We start from the raw sequence: 26,882 nt of genomic DNA on the forward strand, positions 1-26,882 counted from the left end.
AGAAAATCAGAGGCTTCTGAGGCAACGAACTTGAATAGTGTCTTGAAGAAGGGGAAGAGTTTAGAGAAGTGGAAGGAAGTGCACGTCAATCAAGGCAAGAAACAGGATATAACTGCAAAGCAGGAAAGGAACATTCAGAGACCATCGGGCAGCTCCATCTGGGTGGAAGTTCACAACAAAGAAACAGACAGCTGCTGAGGTATGCAGAGCCAACACAAGGCCTCAAATGTCAGACTAGGAGGCCAAGGCAGTGGGCATAAACCTTTTTGAGCTAGGGGCTCTTTTGTGACTACAACTGAATTTCTTCCAGAAAAGTGCATAGGAGCACACACACTCAAAAAAATTTTTTTTACATATAATGATCAGGTGTTCACAGCCCCCATGAAATCAGTAATGGAGACTAGAATAAAAGCTCAGTCTAAAGGTTTGACAGATTCCTGGCATGCGTGCTACTGTCCTGCACTGCCACATCTAAGAGGGATATCACAAATCTCTCCCAGTAGCTCTTGCTGTGGAGCCTTTGAAAGAGCCTCAGAACCCTCTTCAAGGACAGGCACCATGGCTCACGCCTGTAATCCCAGCACTTTAGGAGGCCGAAGTGGGTGGATCACAAGGTCCAGAGATCAAGACCATCCTGGCTAACATGGTGAAACCCAATCTCTACTAAAAATACAAAAAATTAGCTGGGCTAACTTCATTAAAATTTAACATAGAAAATTCATTAGAATTCAACAGAAAATTGTGGAAGCAGCACTGCTCTAGAGGTAGGGCTGAAGAAAGAAGATTGAAATGCCTCCTTCTACTATCCCTCAAGGGCTGAGTGCAGTCTAATAAAAAGAAGCGGACGAATACAGGGTGTTGGAGTAAGTCAGACCTTGATTTGAATTCTGATCCAGCTAGATAACTCTAAGCAAATCAACTCTAATTTTCAGTCTTCTGACCTTTGGGATAATAATCTCTAATTTACAAGATCCCAGCCTTGGGCATATAGCAGGTATTCAATACAGATCCTACTATCCTATCTCACTTCCATCATTTTGATGGAACAAAGTGTTGCACTCTCAAGCTGGTAGTGGCAGGTTGGCCAATATCCAGGGATTCTAAGATGTGATCACACAGGATGACCTGGATAATTCAGCGAGGCTGGCTCCAGGCACTTTGTTCATTCACTCAGCAATGAATCTCGGGATTCACTGAATCTCGGGAGAGTGAGGAGACCTGGGTTCTAGCTCTAGCTCTCCCACCTACTATTCTAATGCCCTAAAGGAAGGAACATCATCTGGCTAAGCATTAGTCTCTTCATAGGTCCACTGAGGATCACAATCCTCCCAGAGTCACAGGAGTTTTAGGAGGCGGCACTGAAACATGAAGGAAAGGACTCTACAAACCTGAGCGGCCATTCAGAGGAGGAAATCTTGATGTTCTTCAGTGAGACTCCAGTTTTTCAGCCCTGCCCAGCTTCTTGACTGAGCATCGTTCTTTGCAGTCTCTTGGGGCTGAGGTGTAATGGAAAAAAAGCAATAATCCTGGAGTCCAAAGGCTGGAGTTCAGATTCTAGCTCTGTCATTTACTAGCTATGAAATGGAAGATATTAATCTCTCTTGTGCAAGGTGGTTTTAAGGATTAAAACAGAACTTCGTAAGGAGTGGTGGCACCTGGTAGATCAAGAAAGGACCGGGCTGGGTGTAGCAGCTCACACCTGTAATCCCAACACTTTGGGAGGCCAAGGTGGGTGGATCACGAGGTCAGGAGATCGAGACCATCCTGGCTAGCATGATGAAACCCCATCTCTACAAAAAATACAAAAAATTAGCTGGGCATGGTGGCGCACACCTGTAATCCCAGCTACTCGGGAGGCTGAGGCAGGAGAATCACTTGAACCCAGGAGGTGGAGGTTGCAGTGAGCTGAGATCGTGCCATTGCACTCCAGCCTGGGTGACAGGGCAAGACTCCGCCTAAAAAAAAAAAAAAAAAAAAAGGACCACAAGAGAACCCAATCACAAGTAACTCTGAAAGAGCTGGGTAGGTGCCTCCCCTGCCTCCCCTCTGTGCAGAGCAGCTCAAAAAGTTGGGATTTCACAAACCAGGTGTCCTGCATTTCACTGTGTTGCTTTGCAAGTGAATGCCCAGTGGGCAGTCATTTCAAAGTCCTGGGCCAGCTAGGGGGCGGGCTGCCCACTGACAGCGGCTGAAAGGGCCTTTGAGGCCCGAGAAAGCCACCCTTGCTCTCCCCTGTGATTTTCACCAATGGGCAAAATGTGGCAAGTGAATTAATCTCTTTTAAAAAGAGCAATGCTTGTGACAGAATACAGTATCTCCGAAAAGGTTAGGATTCCATCATCCCTGAGATGATGAGTAGAATGCTTAACGCAGGCTGCCACTCAGGCCAGAGCAGCCTGTGTCCAGGGGCTAGGGAGGCAGGGTGGGCATGGTGGGCCTTTCTGGGCTCACTCCAGACTTGTGGAAGGCCCTTCCCTAATGAACTACGTCTCCTTCTTGGCAGGGTAGCAGTAGGTGACCCCTATCTGGGGACTGCCCAGGGTAGTAGACACAAGAGTAGACCACATTAGAAGTCCAGGGTGGAAGTCAGGCATGGTGGCTCACACCTGTAATCCCAGCACTTTGAGAGGCCGAGGAGGATGGATCACCTGAGGTCAGGAGTTCAAGACCAGGCCAGCCAACAAGGCGAAATCCCGTCTCACTAAAAATACAAAAATTAGTCGGGCGTGGTGGCAGGCACCTGTAATCCCAGCTACTCAGGTGGCTGACATATGAGAATCACTTGAACTCGGGAGGCAGAGGTTGCAGAGAGCTGAGAGCATGCCACTGCACTCCAGCCTGGGCAACAGAGAGAGGCTCCATCTCAAAAAAAAAAAAAAAAAAAAAAAAAGGTCCAGAGTTGAATCCAAGCTCTTGCACAACTCTCAGGCAGTAGAGGGGGTCAGAAAAATCAGCAGCAAAGATCTCATTTCAAATCCAGGCTCTGGCAGGTGGATCACCTGAGGTCAGGAGTTTGAGACCAGCCTGGTCAACATGGTGAAACCCCGTCTCTATTAAAAATATAAAAAATTAGCCTGGCATGGTGACCAGTACCTGTAATCCAAGCTACTCAGGAGGCTGAAGCAGGAGAATCGCTTGAGCCTGGGAGGCGGAGGTTGCAGTAAGCAGAGATCACGCCACTGTACTCCAGCCTGGGCAACAAGAGCGAAATTCCAGCTCAACAACAACAACAACAACAACAAACCACACAAAAAAATTCAGGCTCTGTTACTTACTAGGTGAGGAGTGGTGGATGAATGAGTGACTTAGCCTCTCTGAATCTCAACTGCTTCTTTCATTTACATGATAGCTCCTGCTCTCTAAGCCTGTTTCTGCATCTGTTAAAAAAAATGGAGAGCACCTCACGAACCCTACTATAAATGTCACATAGGGGTGCTATGAAGAGACAGTGAAACAAAATATGTAAAAATACTTGGGATGCAATAAGCACTGTGGAAAATAGCATAAGAAGAGCTTATGCTATTCTTATCACTTTCCAATTCGTGTTCACTTGATTTTAAAGAAATGACAGAGAACTAGGATGACACATGAAAAGGTATACACAGAAGTTGGAACATAATAAGTGCTCAAAATTACTGGAGGATAGATAATTGAACTGTCTAAAATTCCCAGGCAAGGGCAGCGGTAGGAGAGGGAAGGTTCCCTAGCCCAAGAGCTGAAGATTACCACAGGAGAAAGACAAATCGGTCAGGAAAAACATAGCCTGCTCCCATCCACCAGTGATCATGGAGAGTCCAGCAGGCTAAAGACCAAAGAGGTAACAGCTATTATCACTGATTGGGGAAGAGGCAATGAAGCAGTCAAGCTTTCTCTTTCTGCTGTGAATGCCTCTGTATTGTTTGAAGTTGTGTTGTTTTTATAACAATGACCATACTATTACTCTTCTTTAAAATAAAACTTTATTAGGAAAAAAAAAATCCTATACTTTCTTTTGAGAAGCCTTCCCTCAGATGGCCTTGTTGCCACCACAATCCCCTGTGCTAGCCTGTATCAATGTAGTTATCATACTATCCACAGGTCTAACTTCCCCAGTAGGCAGCATGTCCTTCTAGAAACAAGAACTTGTCTTCATCTCTCTGTCCAGGTGCCTGCCATAGCAGTTGGCACACCACAAAGCTCAGGGTCTGAATGAATGAATGTCTTACAGCACTTACCTACATTAACTTCTCTCCAATACTTCTGTCTGGTGCTGAAGTTACCTGTTTTATAACTGTACGCTTGTCCTTTTCAAAGAACTCAGGCTTCTATGTATATGTAGGAGAGTGTGGGTACAGCTTCTCAGTCTCAGGGCTGAGGACATTTGTGGATATAGGCCTAGGGGCTAGAGGTCACAAATTCCAGTCATGGCTCTATCACTTGCTAGCTATGTGACCACAATAAATGTCTTTGTGGTCCTTCTCTTTTATCTGCAGTAAAAGAAGGAAACTGAATGAAATTATTTCTGAAGTCCCTACCAGCTCTATAATGTTATGATTCTAAATATGTGCGGCATCAAAATGAAAATTGAGTAGTCTCCTAGCAGACACAGCACTCAGCAAAACTTCCAAAGAAAAGACAACTCCCCAGGCTCTGTTTGTAGGAGGGAGGAAAAGAGTCCCAGAAAGGGACACAGGGGCAGTTTTGAGTTATTCTGGCTAACTAGCTCTTCCACTCAGGGGAGGGAGGTACCACTTGATTTTTCTTCCTCTTTCTTTAGGACCAATCAATACAAAGCGGCCACTGAACTTCAATGATGCATTGTTCCAACTGATTTCCGGATCCTTCACATGAACCAGCCCTCAGCTGCAGCTGGGGACGGGCTGAAGGGTAGGGAGCCCTATCCCACCTGCATCAGAGGCCTGGAAGCACTGAGCCATGCAGACCCAATCATGATTGCTATCTGGGCAACAGGGCCCTGGCTGGAGCCTCACAGAAGGCCCTGTTTACAGTAATAACAGCACCAGGCCCTGCTGTCTGAGCAGAGGCAAGGTGCCTGGGGCCAGAATCCCCAGGCAGCCTCCATCTGTGCCTTATCTACCCTGCCAGCCAGGGCTGGGAGGGGCAGGGCAAGGGAGCAAAGGCTGCTCATAGACCCCCAGCCTGAGACAGCAGACTTCAGGCAGGGTCTTGGTGCTTCAACTCCATAGGCAAGGCCTCTCCAGCAACTTCTGCATTTGCTACTTGAACTGAGAACCCTTCTCCAAGACCTAGCTGGGGACCCTTCCGCAAAGAAGCTCTCCAGATGCTCTCACTCCCAGTGAGATGGCCCACGGAGCATTCTGTCTTGCCTGGAGAACCCCAAGGGAGTGAAGGCAGTGAGGGAGGGGAGAGGTTGGCAGGCATGCAGTACCTACCACAAATGCAAGTGTACTGTGGAATGTGTCTGCATGTTTCATAACTGGCTATTTCCTATCACAGAAAACTTTAAAATTTCTGAACTTAAAAGAATGATCTGCAGAGATTAATCAGTCCAAATCTTCCTTTTACACACACAGATAGGGAGGCCTAGAAAGCATCCCCTTTGGAAAAAACTGACCTATATATGAGCCTGCCTCTGTCTGTCTCTTCCAGCCTGTGTGACTGTGGGCAGACCCCACTACCGTCTCTGAACCTCAGTCATCTTACTCTATCAGCCTGCCAGCCCTATCTAACACGGGTGCTGAGATGACCAAAGGAGATAATGTTTGTGAGGGCACGTACATTTTCCAAATCTTAGTTGCTATTATGACAATTGTTCTGTTTGTTGAGGCCCACAGTGGAGGAGCTGAACCACAGCCTCAACGAATACCTGCTGGATCAACTGAATAAAGGGCAGCACTGGGTGATCATTCTTTGTCCCATCCTCTTACAGAAACTTGGCACACATTAAAGTGCTTAGATTATTTTTTAACTTTTTATTTTGAAATAATTTCAAACTAATAGAACAGTTACAAAAATCACACACACACACACAGCCCTTCAAACAGCCTTCATGCCAGGTGCGGTGGCTCAGGCCTGTAATCCCAGCACTTTGGGAGGCCAAGGCAGGCGGATCACCTGAGGTCGGGAGTTCGAGACCAGCCTGACCAACATGGAGAAACTCTGTCTCTACTAAAAAATACAAAATTAGCCGGGTGTGGTAGTGCATGCTTGTAATCCCAGCTACTCAGGAGGCTGAGGCAGGAGAATCGCTTGAACCTGGGAGGCGGAGGTTGCCGTGAGCCGAGATTGTGCCACTGCACTCGAGCCTGGGCAAAAAAAGCGAAACTCCATCTCAAAAAATAAATAAATAAACAGCCTTCACTCATATCCTGTTTACATTTGCTTCATTTGCTTTTCTATTCCTTTTCTGTTTTTTTGCTAGACCATGTGAGAATTTCAGATACTATGCCCCTTTACCCCCAAATACTTCATTGAGCATGTACCAGATGTATTGGTACATGCACCTGGTACCTAGTACCAGAGCATTCTCTTACAGAACCACTAATGAAGAGAAAATTCAGAACATTTAACATTGATATACTATTTTAATCTAATATACAGCCCATATTCAAATTTCTTCAATTATCCCAATATTCATTACAGCAATCTCCCCCTGTGATCCAGATGCAAGCCAGGATCAATATCAGGGCCAAACACTGCATATGTTTCAATTTCATCTAGGATAGTTCCTCAACCTTTCTTTGATTTTCATGATATTGACATTTTTTGCAGAGTAAGGCTAGTTTGTTTGCAGAATACCCTTCAATGTGGATAACAATTTTTGAGGTACTACTTATTATGCATCCATTCATTCCATAAACTCTTCCTGAGGACTGATTATTACAGGACTCTGAGCAGGGCACTCAGGATACTGTGATGAATTCTGTGGTATCCTTGCCTTCCAAGCATTCACTGGAGAGCTACGCACTGGGCAAACAGCTAACATACCAGCAAGCAACCTAGAGGAAGGTGCCATGAGAGTACAGTTCAGAGCAAGCGAGCCACAGGGATGACTTCCTAGAGGCAGAGTATGCCAGAAAGGATGGGCCAGAGGCACACATTTCCAGAGTGACCTCCTGGGATCCTCTATGGCAAACATCTTGGCTTCCCCAGGCAGTGTGTGCCAAGGCTGAGACTGCATGACACACGAAAATCCAACAATACAAGGCCATAAACAGGAGGGAGCGGCCCAAGGCACCTTCATCTGGGTACCCCTGCTCAGAGCTATTAATATATGCATTTCTCAGAGAGTCAGCAGCTGCTGTGGTGAGAAGCAAAGGCCTGTGCAGGACCTAAGGTGTGGGAAAGAGTCATAGGCGCCACCTACTGGCCCCACAGCAGGCCTCCTGGCTGGCTGCCAGGAAACCTGTCACACTACAGCAGTGAGACACAAAAGTGGCTCAGACTTCTCAAACAGTGTTGGTACTTGAGCCACCTTTTGTGAAGTTCAGGAATCCTACAAAATTTCCAGTAAAAAAGAGACAATGAAAAGCCAATCATAAAACCTGGCCTCTTCGGGCAAAGGTGTGGCCTTTACTCATTCAACAAAACTAAAGTTACATCTCCAAGCCAGCCTCTGTGCTGGGCATTGACAGACACTGAAATGAATCAGACATGAATCTTGCCCACAAGGAGCTCTTACTCTGAGCTGGAGGAGAGAAAATGAAACAAGTGTGGTAAGTATCACAGGTGCCCAGAGATATTTATACAGGCTCAGGGAGCACAATTCACTGTTTTGCAAAGCTCTTTAATGGTGGAGTTCAAAAGAGCTCACATTTCTTGAGCTGCCTACTACGCAAGAGATACTTGACATTTATGATCTCATTTGATCCTCTGAAAGAAGCCCAAGTCTTACAAAGGGTAAATGACTGGTTAAGATTACAAGGCCAGGTTGGGCGCGGTGGCTCACGCCTGTAATCCCAGCACTCTGGGAGGCCAAGGAGGGTAGATCACAAGGTCACGGGTTGAAGACCAGCCTGACCAATATGATGAAACCCTTTCTCTACTAAAAATACAAAAGTTAGCCAGGTGTGGTGGCACGTGCCTGTAATCCCAGCTACTCAGGACGCTGAGGCAGGAGAATCACTTGAACCCTGGAGGTGGAGGTTGCAGTGAGCCGAGATTGCACCACTGCACTCCAGCCTGGCGACAGAGCGAAACTCCGTCTCAAACAAACAAACAAACAAACAAACAAACAAAAACGATTACAAGGCTAGTAAGTAGCATCTGGGAATGGAGCCCAAACTCTATGGAGCCACACTGTCTTCCAGGGCTCATATGCCCAATTCTTCCCTTCTTTCCCACATTTAGCATGTGTCAGCATACCACAGTTGTCTGATGGGACCAATCACCTGACAGAAAATAAGGAAAAGCCTTAAGTGGAAAGCAGTTTACTTGAGGGATGAAGATACTTTCTGATTAGTCCTGTTTCCTAGAATCTTCTCTCTTGGAAGTTCTAGTTCCCTTCTAGTCTCATGCTGAGAACGGTCCAAGCCTATCCTTTCTTCTTTCTGGTAGTCTCCATACCACCCTACCATCACATAGTATATATTCACATTTCAAATATTACATATTCACAAGCAAATACAAAGCCTTAAAGTGTCCTTATCTTTAGGTTAAAATAAGCTCTGCAAACAAATCCAATCAAAAGGTTACAGGACATAAAAAGTCATGGATCTCAGAAGGCTGGGCTGATTACAAGCTTAACAGAACCTAGGAGTATAATGCAGCTGCCAAGAAAGCCAATGCAAGGTCGGGCCATATCAATAGAAGCATAAAATCTTTAACAAAGGGGATGATTGCCCTGCTCCTCACAATAATGGTCATGCCACACTGGAATTCAGAGGGGCACCAAAACTTTGTGGCTGTTTCATTTTAAAATGACTAAGACGAGGAGGAGACTTGAAACCACAGTTTAGTGAACCAACGCTCATATAGCTTGGAGCTCTGTCTCCTAAGAGTTTAAAATCTGGAACAGGAAAAGGAAGCCATGTAGTCCTAGAAAACAGAGCTGGGACCAAATGAGGTGAGTTGCGAAGGGAGCTAACACATGACAGCCCGTCATGTGCCAAGTGCTATGCCAGGTGCTTTCACACTATTACTTCAGGGCTAATCAGAAGATAAAACTGTTTTCTACTACTAATTACAAATTGTCTTTACTTACATTACTCCAACTGCCCAGAAAGTCTTTCCACAAAGCTCCTTGTATACAAATACTACCTATCTCTAGACTCAAACTAAAGGACACCCTGTCTGTGAAGCTGTAACTTTTCACCTGTACTAATTACAATTTTCTTACCAGACCGCAAGTTCCTTGAAAGACAGGGGTCATCATGATACATTTTTCTCCTCCTCAATGCCTAATAAGACATTGCTCATAACAGGCCTTAAGAATGAATAAATGCCAAAGAATGGCCGGGCACAGTGACTCACACCTGTAATCTCAGCACTTGGGAGGCCGAGGCAAGCAGATTACCTGAGGTCAGGAGTTTGAGACCAGCCTGGCCAACACAGTGAAACCCCATCTCTACTAAAAATACAAAAATTGGCCGGGCGTGGTGGCTCACGCCTGTAATCCTAGCACTTTGGGAGGCCAAGGCGGGCGGATCATGAGGTCAGGAGATCAAGGCCATCCTGGCTAACACAGTGAAACCCCGTCTCTACTAAAAATACAAAAAATTAGTCGGGTGTGGTGGTGGGTGCCTGTAGTCCCAGCTACTCGGGAGGCTGAGGCGGGAGAATGGCGTGAACCCAGGAGGCGGAGCTTGCAGTGAGCCAAGATCATGCCACTGCACTCCAGCCTGGGTGACAGAGCAAGACTCAGTCTCAAAAAAAAAAAAAATACAAAAATTAGCCAGGGATGATGGCACATGCCTGTAATCCCAGCTACTCGGGAGGCTGAGGCAAAAGAAACACTTGAACCCTGGAGGCAGAGGCTGGAGTGAGCCAAGATTGTGCCACTGCATTCCAGACTGGGTGACAGAGCAACACTCCGTCTCAAAAAAAAAGAAAAAAGAATTAATAAATGCCAAAGAATATACAGAAATGGCCAATAAGCACACAGAAAGATGCTCACATCATTAGCCAGCAGGGAAATGCAAATCAAAACCACAATGAGATACCACTCCACACACACTAGGTTGGCTATAAGTGATGACGACAATTGTTGGTGAGGATGTGGAAAAGGTAGAACGCTCACACATTGCTTTTGAGAATGTAAAATGGTGAAGCCATCCTGGAAAACGGTTTGGCAGTTCCTCAAAATATTAAATGTACAGTTATCCTATGGCCCAGCAATTCCACTCCTAGGTATATACTGAAGAGAAATGAAAACATACATTCACATAGAAATCTGTACATGAATGTTCATAGCAGCCTTATTCATAATAGCCAAAAAGTGGAAACACAAATGTCCATCAACTGATAAATGACATCCTGTATGGATATACATCCATAAAATGTAGTACACCCATACAGGGAATATTATTCAGCCACGAAAAGGAATAACGTACTGACATATGCTACAACAGATGAACCTTGAAAACATTATGCTCAGTGAAAGAAGCCAGACACAAAAGGCCACATATTGTATAATTCCATTTATATGAAATGTTCAGAACAGGCAAATCCAGAAACAGAAAGCAGATTAGTGGTTGCAATGTCTAGGGGGAGAGGAGAATGGGGAGTAACTACTATTGGAACCAGAGTTTTCTGGGGGTCTGAGATGGAGTGGGAGAGTGGTAAAACATTCTAGAAATTCTGGAATTAGTGGTACTGGTTGTACAATCTTATAAATGTTCTAAAATCCACTAAATTATATATTTTTAAAGGTTGCATTTTATGGTATGTGAATTATACCTCAAAAGAAAAAAGAATGAATGTATATTCAATCAGAATTTGCCTATTGTTCAGGAGGCGGAGAGTGCCTCATACCTAGAGGCACCCAAAGAGGGCTGGATGTTGACCATCAGAGAAGCTAAAGTGGGGACCTGAAGACTGGAAAGGAAATGAGGCTGGAGACAAAAGTGCCTGAGATCCTGTCTGACCCATCTAGGGGTTTTGACTGAGCCCTGGGAAGGATCCTGCCCCTCCCTACCCCTGCTGGACTCTGAGCCCCTGGGAATTCCAGGGGCCTCCCTCAATTGTTTGTGCTTTACATCCCGCCCCAGTACACTGTCCATCTGCAAAGGCTGGTCAAACACACAGGCTTCGCAGGAGGCCTGGGTGCTATCCCTTAAACAAAAGGGCATTGAGATGGAAGCCTCAGCCCAGCCTCAAAGAGGATTCTTATGCAGCCTTCCTGAGCCTCCCATCCACATGAATGGAGGATCCTGGAGACCAGTCAGCCTGCCCAGCTGCTGCCTAGGGCTGTGCTCTCCTGCTGGTTAGCCTTTGCAGAATAAACAAGGTTTCTATCAATCAATCAATCAACGGGCCAGACTCCATCTGTACTGTGTGCCTTCTGAGTGCCAGCCAGCCTTGTGTGACTTACTATGGTGAAGGCAGGAGGAAGTGCCATACACCTTGCTGTGACACGGCTCACAGCCTAGGTGAGGAGAAATACACAAGAAGCAACTGGAGAGAAAAGCGAGGAGATGAATCAGTAAATATGACACAGCAATGGTGTGAGGCAGGTCAATTATCATCCCTACTTTGCAGATGAAGAATCTAAGGTTAGAGAGGTTAGACAACTTGTCCAAGGTCACAGAACTAACCAATGGTCACAGCTGGGATTCAAGCCTTGTTTTGTCAGACTCCAAAGTCCTCACCACGGCGTCCTGCTAATGATAAGAAATCCACTTGAAGGCCAGGTGCAGTGGCTCATGCCTGTAAACCCAGCACTTTGGCAGGCTGAGGCAGGAAGATCACGAGGTCAGGAGTTCAAGACTAGCCTGGCCAACATGGCGAAACCCTGTCTCTACTAAAAATACAAAAATTAGCCAGGTGTGGTGGCACACGCCTATAATCCCAGGTACTCTGGAGGCTGAGCCAGGAGAATCGCTTGAACCCGGGAGACAGAGGTTGCAGTGAGTTAAGATTGTACCACTGCAGCACTCCGCTCTGGGCGGCAGAGTGAGATTCCATCTCCAAAAAAAAAAAAAAAAAAAGGAAATCCTCTTGTATCTGCATCCATTGACAGAATCACAAGGAGAGGAACATAAAGGAGGCAGGACATAGTAGAGCCTCAAAGTTCAGAAAGTGAAATTTTCTGAGGTTTTTTCAAAAAGGCAGAGACAGAACAGGAACTACAAGGCAAGCAGCATAAGTGAATATCACTGGCTTGATCGTTTTCAACATTCTTGGATTTATCTCTGTTCCTCAGTTTCCAGGAAAATTCCTTGGGAGAAAAATTCCAATTGATTCTGGCTGTGCTGACATGAATTGTACTATGATTTTGATTAAGCCAGGATTTCAGAGGAGAGACAGCACTTGGGCTACAGAAATGATGGTAGGGAGGCAGAGCCTGACAATTGCCCCTGCTGTTAGGCCCTGAGAGATTACAGCTTTGTGGTCCCTCAAGGGGCAGGACCATGCCCAAGATGATGTCTGACACATGTAAGCAGGAAGGTACTCCCATCAGTTCCTCATGTTCCTCAGTCATAAGAACGGTTGCTGATCATATTGATCCCCTCTCAACCCATCTCAGCTGCCAGTGCTGTAAAAACAAAGCCAGGGCCAGGCGCGGTGGCTCATGCCTGTAATCTCAGCTCTTTGGGAGGCTGAGGTGGGCAGATCACAAGGTGAGGAGATCGAGATCATCCTGGCTAATACAGTGACATCCCATCTCTACTAAAAATACAAAAAATTAGCCAGGCGAGTTGGCGGGCGCCTGTAGTCCCAGCTACTTGGGAGGCTGAGGCAGGAGAATGGCGTGAACCCGGGAGGCGGAGTTTGCAGTGAGCCGAGATCGCGCCACTGCACTCCAGCCTGGGTGACAGAGCGAGACTCCATCTCAAAAAAAAAAAAAAAAAAAAAAAGACAAAGCTACTTCATGTGGCCTCTGATGCCCTGCAGGGTCTGCTTATTCTAGGCTTCTGGCACCTTCCTCTAGCTGGAGTACCAGTGGCCTTTTTCAGTCCTTCACAGTGGCCTTGCTTCTTCCTCCTGCAGGATTCTTGTCAATAAAAGTTCCTTGCTGGGCGCAGTGGCTCACTTCTGTAATCCCAGCACTTTGGGAGGCCTAGGCAGGCAGATCATGAGGTCAGGAGATTGAGACCATGCTGGCTAGCACGGTGAAACCCCATCTCTACTAAAAGTAAAAAAATTAGTCTGGCGAGATGGCGGGCGCCTGTAGTCCCAGCTACTTGGGAGGCTGAGGCAGGAGAATGGCATGAACCCAGGAGGCAGAGCTTGCAGTGAGCCGAGATCGCGCCATTACACTCCAGCCTGGGCAACAGTGCAAGACTCCGTCTCAAAAAAAAAAAAAAAGTTCCTTGTGCCAGGAGAGCTCTTCCCACCCTTTTGCACCTAGACAAACTCTTCCTTATCCTTCACTTTCAAGCTCAAGCTTCCTCTGACCAGGGGAAATCTGGCTGTCACTGGCTCTCCTGATTCTCTGTCTCCTTCCTTTGCAGCATTTGTACTAATTGTAATTTCGCATTTGTAGGATTCATGTCTGACAAGGCTTTGAGCTCCATGAGGCAAGTCCTGTACATGTCTGACTGACTACTGATCTACCAAGCACAGTGCCACACACAGTAGGCACTATTTGTTTAATGAATAAATGATCGAACTACTTCATTTTTGTTTGTCCTCTGTCTACACGTTTATTATGACTGTAATAGCTACAAAGTTTGCTTAACTTTTTATCATTTACAGAACACTTTTAGCCAGGCGTGGTGGCTCACATCTGTAATCCTGGCACTTTGGGAGGCCAAGGCAGGAGGATTGCTTGAGCCCAGGAGTTCAAGACCAGCTTGTGCAACAAGATGAGCTCTTGTCTCAGTGAAATAAAGAAACAAACAAACGAAACACAAAACGCTTTCAATGGCTGGGCATGGTGGCTCACGCCTGCAATCCCAGCACTTTCAGAGGCCGAAGTGGGTGGATCAAGAGGTCAGGAGTTCGAGACCAGCCTGGCCAACATGGTGAAACCCCGTCTCTACTAAAAACACAAAAATTAGCTGGGCACAGTCGTGGTCATCTGTAATCCCAGCTACTAGGGAAGCTGAGGCAGGAGAATGGCTTGAACCTGGGAGACAGAGGTTGCAGTGAGCCGAGATTGTGCCACTGCACTCCAGCCTGGGCAACAGAACGAGACTCCATCTCAAAAAACAAAAACAAAAACAAAAAACAAACTTTCAATAATATGCAGTATTTGGCAACTATTTACATGCACAGTGATAAACACCACCACAATGGTCTGCTGCCCTCCAAAACTCAATGTTGTGAGGGAGATAAGGAAAGAGATAACCCATCCCAAGTGCTCTCACTTACACAGTACTTATATAGTACATAGTGCTATGGGAATCCACAGATACTGGCGTTGTAGGAGTTTTTAAATTATTTCAGGCAGATAAGAGAGGAAAAGAGGTCCATGGGAAGTTTTCGTTTTTTAAAGCATCTCCAGAAAAGTTTCTGGGAAAGCCCTGTTCTTAGAGCTAGGTTGGCAACCTTTGATATGCAAATGAAGTCCATTAAAAAAACTGGGTCCACCTGGCCGAGCACAGTGGCTCATGCCTGTAATCCCAGCACTTTGGGAGGCCAAGGCAGGTGGATCACCTGAGGTCGGGAGTTCAGGACCAGACTGGCCAACATGGAGAAACCCCATCTCTACTAAAAATACAAAATTAGCCAGGCGTGGTGGCGCATGCCTGTAATTCCAGCTACTCAGGACATGGTGCCCTGCACTTGCATATTAAAATGCTAGGGTGGGAGGGCAGCTTTTTTGCGGGGTACATGAATGACATGCCTAGTCAAACCAATCCCTTGAGCCCTATGCAAATCAGATACCGCCTCCTCCAGCCTCTGTATATACCTGGCTGGTATCCATGACAGGTGGGGTTCCCTCTCCTGGCTTTGGAGACTCCCTCCCTCTGTCTCTGTACAGGGGAGCTTCTTCCTTCTCCCTTCCTTCTTGCCCCTTCTTGCCTATTAAACTCTCCGCTCCTTAAAACCAATCCAAGTGTGTCCGTGTCGTCTCATCTAATTCAACATGAGACAGGAGCCCTGGTGTCCCTCCACTCATCAGAGCCGTATCACTGGGGGATCAGGGAAGGCTTTCAGGAAGATGTGACAGTGATGACCGAAGGATGAGGAATTTTCCAGACAAGGAGTCACCTGCCTGAAATGCTCACAAGATCCTGGGAGAGTGATCAGACAAGTAATATCAAAGATATTTTACAGTGGAGGCCCCCGAGGAAACTGAGAGACTAGCCCAAGGCCACACAGGGCTTGCTGGGCTCCTTTTCAGTGGCATGACTTGTCCCTCCAGGCCCACTGCGTTAGGCCCTGGCTGTTCTCTGCTCATGGCCAACTGTCTGCCTCTGCAGGGCTTCTGGGCGGTTGACCAGCTGCTCCCACAACTCACCTACCCATGAAGTTACAGAGAAGTTGCTAATCCAATCTTTCCCAATTGCCTTCCATCACCCGGGAACAAACAATCAGAGCCACAGCAAGCCACATACCCCAGAAAAGAAGCCAGGCCCTGGGCCACTCTGTAGAACTGCTTGACAGGTACAAGGTCTACTTGAGCAAGCCTAGGGTTTCAGTGTGTGATCTGGAGCCTTCCAGAAGGACTCAGTTTTCTCTGAACACTAGAGAACTGTATTTAAAAGTTATCAGTGGGGACCCCATGAACAAGACTTGGAAGCTAAGACATAGGGAAGTTCAGTGACTTATTAATGGTCACATAGCTTGTTAGTAACTATGTCAAAAGTAGAAACGAGGTCTTTTAATTCTAAAACTCTTGCATTCTTTCTGTAACATTATGCTGCCTTTCCAAAATCCTGGAAAGGCATTAAAAAAACCGTGTATACCCTAGCATTCAAAAAACTGTGTGAGGATCTTCAGAAGCTCTCACTGTAAGTATCAAATTACAGGAGTGATGCCCTTGAGGCCTTGACCTTTGGTCTAGGATAAAGCTTTTGTTTCAATCCACTGCAAGCCACAAGGATATTTACATACTTCCTGATTAAGAGAGCTGGATGTTTTGGTTGCTCTGATGCCAGTATTAATATCTTCCCATCCAGCCAAAATGATACAACAATCAATAAACAGACAGCCTCTCTGAGGCCCCGAGACAGCCAAATGTATTTAACAGCCAGGGTTTTGTTAATTAGATGAAATCCCTGGATCAATGTGCAGGACATTTACCTATGTTGTAGCTAAGCACATTCTGGACACCTCAATCCTGGCACATGGACAGCAAGTGCCTCAAGCCCCAAGCTGGGGCATCCAGGGACAAGAACCAAACCAAGCCATCAATGCAAAGCTAGAAGAAATATGTTTACCCCTCATCAAAGCCCAACCCTTTCTTTTTTCCTGAACTGTAAACCAAATCAGATTTTTTTTCCCCAAAGCCGTCTAGTAAACCAGCTTGGGCTAATATGAAGTTATTTATTTTCTAAAGCCATAAAACCAGAAATCAAAACAGGACACCAAAATAATCTCCTACATGATAATTTAAGAGGCAACATGGTACATATAGCGGGAAGTCAGAAGGAACCAGAGGTTCTACTGCCTAATTGACGTTTCCACTGGCATGTTAAATTCAGCATGTTTAAAACTGAACTCATAATCTTTCCCCCCAAACCCAGCGTTCCTCAGGGATCCACATCTCAGTGAATGGTAAGAGCATCTACACAGATGATCGAGCCAGAAAACTGAAATTCGTTAAGACCCTCTTCTCCCTAATCAGCCACATCCAATTCTATTCATTCATTTATTGAACACTTACTGTGTGGCAGGCACTGTGCCAGGCACTGTCCTAACCGCCACCAAGTCCTATCGAGCTTACTTCCTCCCCCTCTGCTGCTGACATCTTAGTCCACGTCACATCTTCTCTCACCTGGACTACTCCAGCTGCTTTTCAACCAGTCTTCCAGCATCCACCACAGATCTCTACCAATCTGTTCTCTACCAAACAACCAAAATGATCTTTTAAAACTGCAGATCTGTATCATGTCACAATGTGTACCTGTTAGTCTTTCTCACACATACACATACTGGCTGAAAATTCCTCAGTGGTTGCCCATGCTCTTAGGACAAAAATAAAAACTGTTACTATGGCCTACAGACCCAGTGTGGTATGGTCCCTGCTTAACTCCAACTTCATGTGACACCACTCTCCCCCTTGCTTTCTAGGGTCCAGCCTTATTGGCCTTCTCTCAATTCCTCAATTTCTCCACATCTTTGACTCAAGACCTTCCACCTGCTATTCCCTCTAACTGAACTGTCTTCCGCCTTTCTCTTCATCCTTAAGAGTTCACTTCAATCTCGTTTACACAGAGGTTTTGATCTAGGACTTTGTTCCCTAGAACTGAGAGCAATACATGTCTGCTGTTCATAAACCACCCAACCTGTGGTATTCTGTTATAGCAGCCCAAAGAGACAAAGACAGTGGCCTTCGGTGATTAGCTTCTTTCACTTAGCATATTTTCAGGGTTCATCCATGTTGTAGCATGTATCAGTACCTCCTTCGAATTGATGAATAATATTCTGATGTACTGTTCTATCATATTTTTATGCAAAATATATCAGGCCCAGAGAGACCTGAGTATAAGACTCAGCCATGACCCCACACCCCTGCCCCATGCTTGGGGGCAATTGTTTAAAGCCATTTTCTTCTTTCTTTTCTCCCCTGTAGTTTCCTAACTAGCTGCCTCACCCATTACTTTCCTGTTGTTCCTGGAATATGTGATACAAAGAACAATGTATAGCCCATCAATAGCTTATGTTATTGTAATGTAAATTATTGGTAAACAACTTAAAAAGTGCCTCTGCTGCGTGGTGACTCAGGCCAATCCCAGCACTTTGGGAGGCCGAGGTGGGCAGATCACTTGAGGTCAGGAGTTCGACATCAGTCTGGCCAACATGGTGAAACCCTATCTCTACTTAAAAAAAACAAAAATACACAAAACTTAGCCAGGTGTGGTGGCGTGTGCCTGTAATTCCAGCTACTCGGGAGGCTGAGGTACGAGAATCGCTTGAACTCAGGAGGCGGAGGTTGCAATGAGCTGAGATCACGCCACTGCACTCCAGCCTGGGTGACAGACTGAGATTCTGTCTCAAAAACAAAGAAAGGGCTGGGCGTGGTGGCTCACGCCTGTAATCTCAGTACTTTGGGAGGCCAAGGCGGGCGGATCACGAGGTCAGGAGATCGAGACCATCCTGGCTAACACGGTGAAACCCTGTCTCTACTAAACATGCAAAAAATTAGCCAGGCGTGGCAGCGGGCGCCTGTAGTCCCAGCTACTTGGGAGGCTGAGGCAGGAGAATGGCGTGAACCCAGGAGGCAGAGTTTGTAGTGAGCTGAGATCGCGCCACTGCACTCCAGCCTGGGCGGCTGAGTGAGACTCTGTCTCAAAAAAACAAAAACAAAAACAAAAACAAAGAAAGTTCCTCTTGTTTTTCCCTTTAAAAACCCACTTGCAACTGTTGCTAATCTGGAGCATATATTTATGGCAACTTGAATCTAGACTCCTGGGTTGCAGTCTCCAAACTTGGCCCCAATAAACTCTTTCTACTAATTTTGCTTTAGTTTTTTCCTTTAGGTTCACATTTCCACTTTTTGGCTAATATGAATAATGCTGCTATGAACACTCATGTATACGAGTGTTCATGTTTTCCTTTCTCTGGGGGCATATTCCTAGAGTGGACTTGCTGGGTCTTATGGTAACTCCTGTTTAACATTTTGAGGAACTATCAAACTGTTTTCCAAAATGGCTACACCATTTCACATGCCCACCAGCAATGTATGAGGGTTCCAATGTCTATGAGGGTTCCAATGTCTCCACATCTTCACCAACACTTAACTTCCTCTTATTAGTCTTTTTTATTACAGCCATCCTAATGGTATCAGGTTTTGACGTGAATTTCCTAATAAGGGTTGAGCATGTTTTCAACTGCTTATTGGTCATTTGTATATTTTCTTTGAAGAAACATCTATTCAAATACTTTGTCCTTTTTTTTTTTTTTTTAAGAGACAGGGTCTCACTCTGTTGCACAGGCTGGAGGGCAGTGGTGCAATCACAGTTCACTATAACCTCCAACTCCCAGGCTCAAATGATGCTCCCACCTCAGCCTCCCAAGTAGCTAGGACTACAAGCACATGCCACCACATCTGGCTAATTTTTTTTTTTCTCTTTGAGGCAGAGTCTTGCTACATTGTCCAGGTTGGTCTCAAATTCCTGGCCTCAAGTGATCCTCCTGCTCAAGCTGCCAATCATGGCCAGCCCATTTTTAAATTACCTTTTACTGTTAAGTTGTTAAGAGTTCTTTATGTATTCTGGATCTAAGTCCCTTATCAGATACATGATTTGCAAATTATTCTCCCATTCTGTGAGAGTCTTTTCACTTTCTTGATGGTGCCCTTTGAAGCATGAAAGTTTTTAATTTTGATAAAGTCCAATTTTCTTTCTTTCATTGCTTGTGTTTTGGAGCCACATCTAAGAAAGCTTTGCCCAACCCAAGGTACAAAGATTTACTCCTATGTTTTCTTCTAAGAATTTTATAGTTTTACTCTTACATTTAAGTCCATGAACCACTTTGAGTTCATTTTTATGTATGGCATTAGATAAGGGTCCAACTGTGTTCTTTTGCATGTCGATATCCAGTCGACCCAGCACCATTTGTTGAGAAGACAAATTGTACTTCACTTTGAAGTACATAATTATAGTTGCATAATTAGTCATCTGACTCCTAGTTGGAGTGTGCCAAGAGGGCAGGGATTGCGCCAGTCTTGTTCATTACTGTTATCTGCCACATTCAGCCCAATGCCTAGTTCCGAATATGCACTCATAAGTATTGGCTGAATGAATTAATCATTTTGTTATTAGTAGCAATGGCTCTGCCACTCTGTGGGGTTAGGTATTACCATTTTCATGTTAGTTGGAAGGTAGGTAATTTGTCCCTTGTTTCACTGGCTCTCAATGTTTGACTCATGTCCTTCTTCCTCACCAGAGGGCACACGAGCTCCTCCAGGGCAGGGACTGTTTCTCCTTCCTCATTTTGTTGCCACCCTCCTCCTCCAAATTCAGCTCAGGGCTAGGCGCAAAGCACAGGCTGGACAGATGGGCGACTGAGGGATAAACAGAGAGTCAATCAATGTTCTCCACAACCAGATCCCTACCTATCTCCAGTCCCTCCTGGCCTCAGACTGCGATCCAGCAACACAGAACAGCAAGTGACTTCCCCTCCCGCACACCCCCCAGGCTGCTCCTTGCCTCGTGCTACCACATATGCTGCCCTTTTTGCCCGGAATGCCTTCCCCTTCTATTTACAAAGCCCAACTGATATTTTAAGTCTATGACCAGGTGTCATTTCCTCTAGAAGGCTTTCTCAGATCCCCCAGGCTGTTTGTCCTCTGGTCTCCTACAGCCCCTGTAGTTTCCTGTCTCACAGCATTGACCACCCTATTGCCACAGCTTACCCCTGACTCTGTCACAATGGGCAGGAATCATGCCTGCTCAAGTGTTCCCTGTGTCAAGCAGAGGACTCAGGATAGGGCAGATGCTCTTTGTCAAATGAACAAATAAATCCTGGAGAAAAAGAGCAGGCAGTCTGAGGCCCAAGACTGATCTCACCAGGCTTCCTTTATTAGACAGCTTGGGCTGATAAACAACTGAGGGAAGCACTCAGCAGAGGCCTAGCCCCCTGCCGGGAGAAGGGAGATGGGTAGGGGTGTTGTCTTTCACCCAGTTAGTCCTGAAGGAAATGTGATCTCCGCTGGGAGAACAGGAGGTCTCACTTTTCCCAGTCCCAGTCCTGACAACTCCTCACAGGGCTTGGCCTGAGCCTGGACAGATGTGCCTCCAGTCTGCCTTGTGCCCTAGGTTTCGGGTGAGCAGTTCCTCAGGCTCAGGTTTGGGATAAGCACAGGAGCAGGACCACCTGCTCACACTGCTGACAGGTGGGAGGCCAGGCTTCCACTTCTGAGGAGCCAGAGATGGATGAACTTAAGTGCCTCACGGGAGAAGGGAGGAAATGGATGTTACACAGGGAGGGAGGCAGGGAGGGAGGGAGGAAGGAGAAGAGACCTGGCCTCCCTCTGATACAGCCAAGGGGAGTGTGAAAGACTCTGGACTGCTTACTTCAGGTACACTGAAAAGTCAATAAAAAGCAAAGAAAGAGTCACAAAAACCAAGTAAGTGCCACTGTGCTGTGGAACAGGGTAAAAGATGGTAGAAAACGCAACCTTGTCCCTGCCCTTCAGGAGGCACACAATCCAGCAGTTTCAGATGAAATACAGTCCACAGACTTCTTCCTATAAAGACCAGTGTGGCAAGTAGCATTCAGCGCCACTTCTCCAACCTGACCTCCAGCTTTTCTTCCACAAAAGGAGCTCCCTCCTGTGACAAGCTGCCATGGCCCTTCCTAGATGACCCTCGTACTCTCCCAGACCAGAAGGAAGGTTAAGGATGAAAGTGGGGGGAAAGGGGCAAATGAAGATGAGATCACACCCAGCTGGGAGGAATCCAAGAAGGCTCTGTAAGGAAAGCAGCACTAGAGCTTTGAAAGGTGTAAGCAGAGGATAATGAACACACAGGGCAGACGGCCGTCTGTGTGGAGGACTCGCATCCAGGGCCCATGGACTGAAGATTCCAGGGTGTCCTTGAAGAAGAAGATCGAGCACCTCCCCCTTTGGAGCAGAAGAGCCTTAGGATTCTGCCCTTCACTATCCAGAACTTTCCCAAGACTCTGGGGCTAAGGACAGGAGCTAGGGGAGGTCAAGTAGAGACAGGCACAGTACAGAGCCCCAGAGAGGTCAAGTGGGGAAGAAGGGTAAAGGACAATATCATTTACTAGGTCTGAATTTTGTTCTAAATACTGCTATCATTGACCATACCAATCATATACACGGTGGCCCAATCATATGTAACCTACAGTCACGCGCTACACAATGATGTGCTGGTTAACAATAGACTGCATTTAGGATGTGGTCCTATAAGATTATAATGAAGCTGAAAAATTCCTATCCCCTTGTGACACTGTAACTGTCTCAAAATCACAGTGCAACAAATTACCTTTTCTGTATTTACATATGTCTAGATACACAAATACTTACCATTGTGTTAGAATTGACTACAGTATTCAGGACAATAATGTGCTATACAGATTCCTAACCCAGGAGCAACAGGCTATACCATACATAGATTAGGTGTGTGGTGGGCTATTACCATTTAGGTTTGGGTATACTCTATGATGTTCACACAGTAATGAAAGTGCACTACTCAGAATGTGTCCCTATTGTTAAGCAACGCATGACTGTATGTGTAAATTTAAAAAAGAAAAAAATGAGCATGGGATTCTATCCTGCTGTAGGCAGGTCTGTTGGGTAGAGCTAAGAGCCCAGGACACAGAGTAAGAAATAAAGAGCAGCAGGAACCACCTGTACAGAGTCTAGAGTACAGAAAGGCTGAATAAGGACCTGCTGTAGGAATTCCAGAAAGTTTCCTTCTAGCAAGGATAGTCAGGCTCCCTCTACCCCCACCTGCAGTGCCCAGCAGAGTCCCCCAAAGTGCACTCTGCTTTGGGGGAAGGGGAGGCCTCCTTCAGGCCTTCATCATCTTGAATCTGTCTTACTGAAACAGAAGCAGCCTCCTAACAGATCGGCTCTCAGCCTTTCCCCAATGCAGTCCATCCTTCATTCCTCTGCAAGTCAGCCTTAACTGGGTCATTCCCCTGCTCAAAAACTTCCCACGTCTCCCCACTGTGTATACAGTAAGAGTTCAAAACTCCTCACCCTGGGCATGGCAGGCCTTGGACATTCCAGCTTCTCTCAGACAACCTTCCCTCTTTCCTGACACTCTGTACAAATCCCACCTCAGGAGGATCAACATATTCTGCAGGCCCAGCAGCCAGCCAGCATCTGCTTCCCGCCTTTGGTCAGCTTGCTCCCAGCTCTGTGGTCTTGTATGAGATGGGCGCTGAGGGCAGGTCTGTGCCTTGCTCATCTCTGATGTCCTCACGTGGAGTGAAGGGAGATTCTGACAGGGTCATCCTGACCAAGTGAGGTGGGACAAGAGGAGGCAGGAGAAAAGCAGGCTACAGCCTGGGGGTACACGTGAAAAGCCCCCACAGACACTATCCACATGAGAATGAATTGTTCAGAAAAATTGTCTGAATCACACATACACTGTTAAGTTCAATTACTTTCTGTATTTTGGAGGTGGGTGTTTAATTGCTATTAGAAAAACATGTATTTGAAAGAACTAAATAATCAATGCTTGGCAGCTCAATGGAATAGGGTAGTGGCATCCCCTGGGGGATGGAAGAATGGATTCCCAACATTGCTGCTCTGCAAATGTACCGCCAAAAGGGGAAAGCCGCAGCCTGGCAGCCCTCAGCAGTAGCCAACAGGTGATTCCAGGGTCAGCAAGGGTCAGTTGCCATACTCGTAACTCCCTTGCACTGCAGCAGAATGAAGCAAGGCACATCTGTTTCTCGAGGAATGAAGATGCCACACACAGCCTGCAGTTATGAATGGCTCTTATAACAACAGGATGACATCTGTGCTTGGTTTTTAAGATCATTGCATGTTTATTAAACTATTGCTCCATCATATTTATTTGGCTACAAAACAACTCCCAGCCCATACTTCCAAAAGTGGTTTATTAAAAACTAAGGCTTGAACATTAATACTCAAAAGCACTCTTGAGAATCAATAATAATGCTGCAGATAAAATGAAAGGGAATCAAAGCAGTAAGTCTTGGTGGGGCCATGGCTGCTTTTCAACATCTTCTTGTATGTTCAGGAAGCTGAAGTGGGGAAGAACACTAAGGGCCTGTAGCACTGGGTGTGGAAATAGCCACCCCAAGACCTGACTTCTTGTCTAACATGCGGACATGATGGCAAGGAAGGGGGGTGTCCTGTGGCCACCTAGTTCTATATAAAGGGCCAAGAGAGGCCAAGGTTAGGCCCAGTGGGGGCCAGTAGTTTCAACAAGAATAAGACCTCTGCCCTTAACCAATAGCCCTGTAACTGATGCCCCATGCTGGCCCCAGTCTGAGCATCCATCCTGGACACAGACTCTGCCCTGTACCTGGCACTGGGTTGAGCCTAGTTGAATCTTGCCCTTGCCGAATAATAAGCCTCAAATTCAACCTCCCAGTGGTCACTGGGGACTAGCTGAGCCAGTGAAGCTACAGAAATGCAGTCTGTCCCTGGGCAGAGCCAGGTATGGGCCCCTGGCCCTGAAGGCAGGCATTTCTAGCCCCAGACCTTCCGGCAGATGGTCTCTTCCAACTCTGTCCCAAATCCCCAAGCGCTTCCATAGATGCCCACCTGCAACCTATCCAGTCAGCAAGCAGTAACACGTGGCCATCCCCAAGGAAATGACAACAAATCAGAAGATTCAGAGAAGAACCCACAGGATGTGGGGGTCGGGGGGAGTCCAAACCAACCCAGTGAAGAACAAAATAGCTGAAGGAAGGCCGGGCGCGGTGGCTCAAGCCTGTAATCCCAGCACTTTGGGAGGCCGAGGCGGGTGGATCACGAGGTCAGGAGATCGAGACCATCCCGGCTAACACGGTGAAACCCCGTCTCTACTAAAAATACAAAAAACTAGCCGGGCGTGGTGGCGGGCGCCTGTAGTCCCAGCTACTCGGAGGCTGAGGCAGGAGAATGGCGTGAACCCAGGAGGTGGAGCTTGCAGTGAGCCGAGATCGCGCCACGGCACTCCAGCCTGGGCGACACAGCGAGACTCTGCCTCAAAAAAAATAAATAAAATAAAAAATAAAAAATAGCTGAAGGATCCAGGGATGTTTGGGAGCTGACTCCCTACCGAAAATATCTAAGGGGTGATCTGGGTCAAGGGAGCCCAGGTGACTCTGTAACTACAGAGATGTCACAGGGGACAGTTCCCAGCTTAGGGTGAGGATTTCCTCTAAAGCAAAGTCATCACACAAGAAGAGGCTCGCCCTGCTCAGCCTCTCCTGTCAGGGAGAGCAAGGCCTGGGGTTCAACTCACCTGGTGACTTCTTGCACATTGTTGGCACGGGCAGCTTCCAACAGGGCTGCATCTGAAGAGAAAAGGGGCACTGGTCAGATCCGTGGCCAGGACACACCTGCCTCGGGACTGCATGGAGGGCCCACTAAGACAGTAGCAGTACTTTAACAAGCAAACTGATGCCACAATATATAATGAGAAAGCTAATCATTCCCTTCCCACATGGTGGCCACTGTTAACAACCTGACTTCCACACCTTTCTACTATAGAGCCCAAACTCTTAACTCTTCTCATCATAGAGGGAATGCATGTCAACTGCTAGCACCACGTCTTGCCTATGGTAAATAGTGTGCTCTTCATAATCTATGAAGCTCTGCATAGTATGTTTTATGTTCCTGTAAGAGTTATTACTAACCATTCCCTGACCTTGTCCGCTTTCTCCCTCAACCCTAGTTCTTCAACCCAGTTCTGAATCTTGATGTCAAAAGTCATAAACCCAAAGGGAAAGGTAGAATGAGGGGAGCAAGCAGGGTGCAGGTCTCTCTGAGGATGCAGAAGGCCTCAACTAGGAGTCTTTGAGATCTGGCTCCATTCCACTCCCACTACTCACCACGTGACCATGACAGCTCTTCTCCCTCTCAACCACAGCTTCCCTGACTGCAAAACACAGACAAAACTCCTTGCCCTGCCAGCTTCACAAGGATGTCAAGGAGATGAAATTACAGTTGAGACGTCTGCAAACTCCCCAGTGCTAAGCACAGGAAAGGGAGACCCAAAGCAGAGATTCTGGTTAGGAAACACTAAGCCTAGAAGAAAAGCAATGCTAAGTCAGTCTGACCTGGTCTGGGCAGCCTGCAGGCTGTTGCCACCACCTTGTGGCCATAGAGAAAATTGGATTGACTCAGAAAAACTCAAAAGTCAACAGGAGAGGCACAACTAGCTCAATATCAGGTACATGGAACCCTGTGTGCCCAGCCTGGTTGTGAGCTACACTGCTGGGCACTGAACGGACTTATAGCCAGCCCTGACTCAGGGAACTCTCAGTCCAGCCAACAGACTCACCCATGAGCAAATGCACTGGAGTGGAGTGAAAGAGCAGGATCTGGAGACAGTCAGACCTGGGGTCTAGCCCGGCTCTGTCGCGTATTTGCTGTATGACCTAGCACACTTATCTAACCTCCTGAGCCTGAGTTTCCTTATCTGTACGATACACCTTATCATGCATATGAAAGCCAGTCCTGTGGTTCAGACACTGATGCCTCCTGGCCTAGATTCCAGTGACAGGTAATTTCTACTTACCTCACCAAGTGTACCCAAAGCACATACCCAAGCATGGCTCAGACAGCCACCAGCTGGGAGGAGATCAAGACTTCCTTAGAGATGGCTGTATCCACTCTCCCCTCACTCTGCAGAAAAAAATGTGGCTTCTACAAGGTTACAGAGTGAGGAATGAGCTAAGAACCAGGGCCTCCTTGCTTCTAAAGGGGTTCAGTTTCTACCACACTGCACTGAGGGTCAAAACTCTAATTCAAGGGGACAGGGTAGCTGGCAAGTCAGTTCCAGCAGGAACTGGTCACGGCTTTGACCATTATCTATTATACACAGAGCCTGGTATTCTTGCTGGAGATCATAGGCCACAAAGTCCAGTTTGGAACCCCCAGGAACTTCTTAGGCAAGACCTCACCAAATACACTGGACTCAGAACATTCCCTGCTCATGAACCTTCCATGACTCTTCACTGCCTACAGAAGAAATTCCAACGCCCTCACCCAC

General features: G+C 46.6%; 1 protein-coding gene across 10 annotated transcripts in view; it reads right to left on the reverse strand.

The window, feature by feature from the left end:
* Positions 1 to 26,882, reverse strand: part of CLPB (ClpB family mitochondrial disaggregase) — a 148,296-nt gene that overhangs the window by 118,996 nt on the left and 2,418 nt on the right. For 7 of the 10 annotated variants that reach the window (XR_012423471.1, XR_012423470.1, XR_012423469.1 and 4 more), the window contains exon 2: positions 25,131 to 25,182. Coding sequence is in view for 4 of the 10 variants with exons in the window: in XM_005579000.5 (XP_005579057.1) it covers positions 25,131 to 25,182 (52 nt within the window). In the remaining 6 variants the exon portion in view is untranslated. Of the gene's footprint in view, positions 1 to 1,388; positions 1,497 to 3,275; positions 3,378 to 25,130; positions 25,183 to 26,882 lie in introns of all 10 variants that reach the window. The other 3 variants (XR_012423472.1, XM_074014628.1, XM_045371366.3) reach the window with 2 other exon arrangements.

The sequence above is a fragment of the Macaca fascicularis genome, chromosome 14 (assembly GCF_037993035.2).
Source record: "Macaca fascicularis isolate 582-1 chromosome 14, T2T-MFA8v1.1".
Classification (NCBI taxonomy): Eukaryota; Metazoa; Chordata; class Mammalia; order Primates; family Cercopithecidae; genus Macaca; species Macaca fascicularis.